The sequence below is a fragment of the Somniosus microcephalus genome, chromosome 18, assembly GCF_052327205.1.
Source record: "Somniosus microcephalus isolate GS21.2 chromosome 18, FLI_Smic_1.0, whole genome shotgun sequence".
Taxonomy (NCBI): Eukaryota; Metazoa; Chordata; class Chondrichthyes; order Squaliformes; family Somniosidae; genus Somniosus; species Somniosus microcephalus.
Window position 1 is genome coordinate 4,276,165 of NC_141004.1, and position 6,997 is coordinate 4,283,161.

The 6,997-nt window shown below is 65.9% G+C and overlaps 1 protein-coding gene across 1 annotated transcript; it reads left to right on the top strand.

Moving 5' to 3' along the window:
• Positions 1-460: 460 nt before the first annotated feature.
• On the top strand, positions 461-3,727 carry lamtor5 (late endosomal/lysosomal adaptor, MAPK and MTOR activator 5). Its single transcript, XM_086011734.1, is given in 5 exon segments — positions 461-515; positions 696-757; positions 1,503-1,600; positions 1,602-1,621; positions 3,469-3,727. Coding segments are annotated over 5 exon segments (276 nt in total). The 5' UTR covers positions 461-480; the 3' UTR covers positions 3,530-3,727.
• Positions 3,728-6,997: the final 3,270 nt, after the last annotated feature.

Here is a 6,997-nt window from a genome sequence, read left to right on the forward strand (position 1 = left end):
TTCAATTCTCCTCAATTTCTGGCAGCACTTCAGATCCACGCTCCTGATCTTTGGCCGCCTGGACGGTTATGTTGGAGGAGCTGCCCGTGAGTCTGGCCGAGGTGACCATCCCCTGGGGGTGGGCGTGGCCCGTGGGGGGTTCGCTGGGCAGGGAGCGTGGGGTCCGCCCGAACGCTTGGCCTTTCTGTGAGCTGGGGGGTCTCCGGGGGGGACAGGAGCAGAGAACGGTCACAGCACAGGAGGCCGTTCGGCCCGTCCAGCCCGTGCTGGCCCGGAGCAGGTGGGCTGGCCCCCCCCCCCACACAGGGGCTCAGGGGCTGCCATTGGTCAGGGTGCAGGAGGCTGGCTTTCATTGGTGGGTTGTGCAGGCTTGGTTGGCCAATGAGCAGACAGCTGATGCCGGGCTGTGATTGGAGGAGAGCGAGGGGGCGGGGCCCCGCGCCGGACATGTAATTGAGCCGGGACCCGGATGTGCAGAAGATGGAGGCGGAGCTGGAGCAGCAACTGCGGCAAACGTGAGGCCCGAGGGGGGAGAGGCCGGGGAGTGAGGGGGGGAGAGTGAGGCCCGAGAGCGGAGAGAGGGAGGAGAGGAGTGAGGGGGAGAGTGAGGCCGGTCCGGGCCTGAGGCGAGTGTGAGGCCGGGGATCGGGGTTTGGGCCGGGCGCTCTCTGATTCTCTCCTCCTTCCCCCCCCAGGATGAAGAACCCGGCCATTCTCGGGGTGCTGAGCGCCGATGAACAGGGGCTGAACCTCGGCTGTGAGTATCGGCGGCCCCACAAACCCCCGCCCCCCCAATCTCCCCCATCATCCCTCCCCTCCCCTCCCCCCCCCCCCCCCCCCCCCAAAATCTCCCCTCCCCTCACCCCCCAATCCTCACCCCCCCAATCTCTTCCCCCCCCTTCCCCTCCACACCTCACGTTCAGTAATGTAGTGATGGCAGTCCAGGAGTGTAGTGGTTCTGTTACTGGACCAATAATCCAGAGCACATGAGTTCCAATCCCACACTGACAGTTTGAGAATTTTAATTGTGTAAATCTGGAAATAAAAATGTATTCTTAGTAAAAGCTGTCGAATTGTTGTTAAAACGGGTTCACTGATGTCCTTTCGGGAAGGAAACTTGCCGTCCTTGCCCGGTCTGGGTCTCTGTGACTCCAGTCTCGCACCAACATGGTTGACTCTTAAGATCATAGAAATTTAGGGCACAGAAGGAGGCCATTCAGCCCATCATGTCGGTGCTCTTAACTGCCCCCTGAAGTGGCCCAGCGAGGCACTCTAGTGCAAGTAGGGATGGTCAATAAATGCCAGCCTTGCCCGTGACACCCACATCCTGCGAATGAATCAAGCTGTTAACCCCCACGCCCCCCCCAGCCAGGCACTGGTACATGTGCTGCTGTCTCTTGATGCAGCCTTCTCCCAGGAAGCAGTCCCCTAGTGCCCTGTCGCTTGCTGTGAACTGTAGTGGAAATGGCGGTCAGTTTTGCAGAGGATTTTGTGCTTTCCAGGTCGTGGGTCGCTGATTGATGAACACGCGGGCGTGGTGTCCGTTCTCGCACAGCAAGCAGCAAAGCTGACCACTGACCCGACAGACGTGCCGGTGATTTTGCCTGGAGTCAGACAATGGGTGAGGATTTGAAACGGTTGCCTCTGGGGATCTCGCTGGGTTCTGTATTGTCACTAGATTCTGGAGCGCCTGAATCCTGTGCCCCCAAAGCCCAGGGGAGCCACGCCCCTCACAGCTGGCCTGCCTACAGCCTGTTGTCACAGCCCCATGCAATATCGAAGGGGCCTGGGCATCAGGCCCCAGGGTCGGTGGGGGGTGAGAGCAGGTCTGGGGGAGAGGGGATATGATTTCTGTGCCTGAATGTAATACAGCGGGAGTGGCACTCTGCTTCCTGTTGTCCTCCCTGGTGTTCCTCTCTGGGCTGGGGGTATGTGACCAGTGGCTGCCCTCTGACCTTAGCCAGTGGTCATTGCCCTGCAGGTTGGGTATTAACCTTACAGCCAAGCTTCAGCATGCAGTAGGCAGAATCGGGAGCCCTGTAGATTACCCCGCTCGCTCGCTCTAACCTGCGCTCGCTGAAACCGGGTCAACGTGAACCCGATCCACCTTCGGACACTGACGATTTGCAGCAGATTGTGGGCAGGCTGAGATCTTGGGGTGACTGGTGCTGTGAGGGTTCATCCTGAAGCCGACTGAAGCCGAGGCACGTTGGCAGAGTAGAGGGAGCTGCAGTTCACCTTTGATTCCACCAGCGTCTGATCTGGGAGGGTTGGGTACTGACATTGCAAAGCGGAAAAGTGTTTCATTCCGCATTGCTGAGCACGAAACGGCGAGTGGATTCCTGGGAACTTTGACTGAGGACTCGGGGCAGGGCGATCGCGGTTCTTGACGGGTCGTTGATCAACTCGTTGAGCCGTGGGGGTCGGGCGTCTGAGTCGCTGGGCTGCGGTATGCCCGCTGCAGGTGGTGTAAGCCCCTCTACCCTGGAGGGGGGGGGGACAAAATTGGCCGGGGGTGTTCTCCTGGGCACTGCCCGGTCATTCCTGGACCACACATGAATGAAGGTGCTGGGAGTCCTGACACCCAGCAAGAGTTCAGGAGAAAAGGGCAGAGACTTGAAGCAAAAATTAAAATCGTTTTTTCTGTAAGTACGCCCCACCTGGTTTAGAACGCGTTAGGATAAACGTTGAAGGGGGGTCGAGAGACGAGGTGGGAACTGGACAGCTCTGACGGGGCGGGGGAGAGGGAGCTGGGAGTCGAGGGCAGAAACGTGGCGGAACAGCTGCCATTGGGCGAAACAGGGACGGCGATAGATGATTTGTTAAGAATTTTAAAAAGGACTTTGCATTTGTACAGCAGCTTTCACGACCTCGACGTCCCAAAGCACTTTACAGCCAATGAAGTACTTTTTGAAGTGTAGTCGCTGTTGTAATGTAGGAAACGCGGCAGCCAATCGCTCACAGCAAACTCCCACCGACAGCAATGTGAGAATGACCAGATAATCTGTTTTAGTGATGTTGGTTGAGGGATAAACATTGACCCAGGACACCGGGGAGAACTCCCCTGCTCCTCTTCAAAATAGTATCTTTTACGCCCACCTGAGGGGGCAGACGGGTCCTCTGTTTAATATCTCATTCGAAAGAGTGCCCCTCCGGCAGTGCGGCGCTGCCTCAGCACTGCCCCTCCGGCAGTGCGGCGCTGCCTCAGCACTGCACTGGAGTGTCAGCCTGGATTATGTGCTCAAGTTTCTGGAGTGGGACTTGAACCCAGAACCTTCTGACTCGGGCGAGGGTGCTGCCCACTGATCCACGGGCTGACACACGGGAATCTGAGTCTTGCGAGAGCTCCGGGTGGGACATGACGCAGGAGACCGCTCGCGGGAGAGAGGCTCCTTTTTATAATGGCTAATTTTGCAGCTTTGAGAGGCTGCCGCAATCTTCATTCACTCGGTGTAAATCTCTCTCCAGGAATATCATGATACAGAAACATGGAGGCATCACCATCGCTGTGCATAAGATGACGGTCTGAGCAATGCTGAGGAGCCGAGATTTGATCATTTGAGACGTTGAGATTTATCCGCTTCGGCCGCTGATGGGGGGAATGGGCGGATCCTTGTTTCTCAGCCTTTAAAAGGCAGCTTGTGACATTTTTTGGGGGTGGGGGGAGAAAGTGAAACTATTTTGTGTGGAATTGGTTTGAAATTAAACACAAATTGAATTAGCAGAAGTGTGTGGTTTTCAGTATTTTCCCCTCCTGCTTGAGTTGGGGAAGGCCGATGTTCCCAGTGCCCTTGTCCCGAAATAATTGTGACGAGGCTTCAGTGAATTTAGATTCCAGAGCCACAGCCTCTCTAAAGTTGGGTTTTAGATGAGGTTACTTGGGGAGCTGGGGGTGGGGAGCGGGCGTGGGGAGCGAGCGTGGGGAGCGAGGGGGGGGGGAGATGGGGAGGCGAGGGTGGGGAGGGGGGGGAGGTGGGGAGCGGGGGGGAGATGGGGGAGCGAGGGGGGAAGGGGAGCGAGGGGGGAAGGGAGCGAGGGGGGGAAGGGGAGCGAGGGGGGGGGGGGAAGAAGGGGAGCGAGGGGGGGGGGGGGAAGAAGGGGAGCGAGGGGGGGGGGGAGATGGGGAGCGAGGGGTGGGGAGGGGGGGGGGAGGTGGGGAAGCGGGGGAGAGATGGGGGAGCGAGGGGGGAAGGGGAGCGAGGGGGGAAGGTGGAGCGAGGGGGAAGGGAGCGCGAGGGGGAAGGGTGAGCGAGGGGGGGGGGGGAAGAAGGGGAGCGAGGGGGGGGGGAAGAAGGGGAGCGGGGGGGGGGGAAAGAAGGGGAGCGGGGGGGGAAAGAAGGGGGGGGAAAGAAGGGGAGCGGGGGGGGAAGAAGGGGAGCGAGGGGGGGGAAGGGGAGCGAGGGGGGGGATGGGGAGCGAGGGGGGGGAAGGGGAGCGAGGGGGGGATGGGGGAAGGGGAGCGAGAGGGGGGGGGAAGGGGAGCGAGGGGGGGGGAAGAGAAGGGGAGCGAGGGGGGGAAGGGGAGCGAGGGGGGGGGATGGGAGCGAGGGGGGGGGGGATGGGGCGAGGGGGGGGGGAAAGAAGGGGAGCGGGGGGGAAAGAAGGGGAGCGGGGGGGGGAAGAAGGGGAGCGAGGGGGGGGAAGGGGAGCGAGGGGGGGGGCAGGGAGCGAGGGGGGGGGATGGGGCGAGGGGGGGGGAAGGGGGAGCGGGGGGGGAAGGGGAGCGGGGGGGGGAAGGGGAGCGAGGGGGGGGGGAAGGGGAGCGAGGGGGGGATGGGGAGCGAGGGGTGGGGGGCAGTGGGAGCGAGGGGGGGGGATGGGGCGAGGGGGGGGAAGGGGAGCGGGGGGGGGAAGGGGAGCGAGGGGGGGGGAAGGGGAGCGAGGGGGGGATGGGGAGCGAGGGGGGGATGGGGAGCGAGGGGGGGATGGGGGCGAGGGGGGGGAAGGGGAGCGAGGGGGGGGGGGGAAGGGGAGCGAGGGGGGGGAAGGGGAGCGAGGGGGGGGGAAGGGGAGCGATGGGGCGAGGGGGGGGGGAAGGGGAGCGAGGGGGGGATGGGGAGCGAGGGGGGGGGATGGGGCGAGGGGGGGGGGAGGGGAGAGCGAGGGGGGGGAAGGGGAGCGAGGGGGTGGGATGGAGAGCGAGGGGGGGAGTTGGGGAGCGAGGGGGGGGAAGGGGAGCGAGGGGGGGGGAAGCGAGGGGGGGGATGGGGCGAGGGGGGGGAAGGGGGGGGGGATGGGGCGAGGGGGGGGGAAGGGGAGCGAGGGGTGGGATGGAGAGCGAGGGGGGGGAGTTGGGGAGCGAGGGGGGGGGGAAGGGGAGCGAGGGGGGGGGAAGCGAGGGGGGGGATGGGGCGAGGGGGGGGGAAGGGGAGCGAGGGGGGGGATGGGGAGGCGGGGGGGGGAAGGGGAGCGCGGGGAGGGGAAGGGGAGCGAGGGGGGGGAAAGGGGAGCGAGGGGGAGGGAAGGGTAGCAAGGGGGGGGGATGGGAGAGCGAGGGGGGGAGTTGGGGAGCGAGGGGGGGGGAAGGGGAGCGAGGGGGGGGGGAAGCGAGGGGGGGGGATGGGGCGAGGGGGGGGGGAAGGGGAGCGAGGGGGGGGGATGGGGAGCGGGGGGGGAAGGGTGAGCGCGGGGAGGGGTAAGGGGAGCGAGGGGGGGGGGAAAGGGGAGCGAGGGGGGAGGGAAGGGGTAGCAAGGGGGGGGGATGGGGAGCGAGGGGGGTGGGGGAGCGGGCCTGTGGGGAGCGAGGGGGGGAGATGGGGGAGCGGGGGGAGATGGGGAGCGAGGGGGGAAGGGGAGCGAGGGGGGGGGAAGGGGAGCGAGGGGGGGGAGAAGAAGGGGAGCTGGGGGGGGGAAGGGGAGCGAGAGGGGGGGATGGGGAGCGAGGGGGGGGGGATGGGGAGCGAGGGGGGGGATGGAGAGCGAGGGGGGGAGTTGGGGAGCGAGGGGGGGGGGGAGAAGGGGAGCGAGGGGGGGGGAGAAGGGGAGCGAGGGGGGGGGGGAAGGGGAGCGAGGGGGGGGGGAGAAGGGGAGCGAGGGGGGGGGGAAGGGGAGCGAGGGGAAGGGGAGCGAGGGGGGGGATGGGGAGCGAGGGGGGTGGATGGGGAGCGAGGGGGGGGGATGGGGAGCGAGGGGGGGAGTTGGGGAGCGAGGGGGGGGAGTTGGGGAGCGAGGGGGGGGGGAAGGGAAGGGGAGCGAGGGGGGGGGGAAGGGGAGCGAGGGGAAGGGGGAGCGAGGGGGGGGGATGGGGAGCGAGGGGGGGAGATGGGGAGCGAGGGGGGATGGGGAGCGAGGGGGGGGAAGGGGAGATGGGGAGCGCGGGGGGGGGGAAGGGGAGCGAGGGGGGGGAGGGGGAGATGGGGAGCGAGGGGGATGGGGAGCGAGGGGGGGGAGGGGGGAGATGGGGAGAGCGAGGGGGATGGGGGAGCGAGGGGGAGGAGATGGGGAGCGAGGGGATGGGGACGCGGGGGGGGGATGGGGGAGCGGGGGGGGAGATGGGGAGCGAGGGGGATGGGGGAGCGGGGGGGAGATGGGGAGCGAGGTGGGAGATGGGGAGCGAGGGGGGGGTATGGGGAGGGAGCGAGGATGGGGAGCGGGGATGGGGAGCGGGGGTGGGGAGGAGGGGGATGGGGAGAGCGAGGGTGGGGGATGGGGATGGGGAGCGAGGGTGGGGATGGGGAGCGGGGAGGGGGATGGGGAGCGAGGGTGGGGATGGGGAAGGGGAGCGAAGGTGGGGTGTGGGGAGCGAGGGGTGGGGATGGGGGCGGGGGATGGGGGGATGGGGAGCGAGAGGTGGGGTTGGGTGGAGCGAGGGTGGGGATGGGGATGGGGGGGCGGGGATGGGGGATGGGGAGCGAGGGTGGGGAGGGGGAGCGAGGGTGGGGATGGGGGATGGGGGGCGGGGATGGGGATGGGGAGCGAGGGGTGGGGAGGGGGGAGCGAGGGTGGGGATGGGGAGCGAGGGTGGGGATGGTGGGGCGGGGATGGGGAGCGAGGGGTG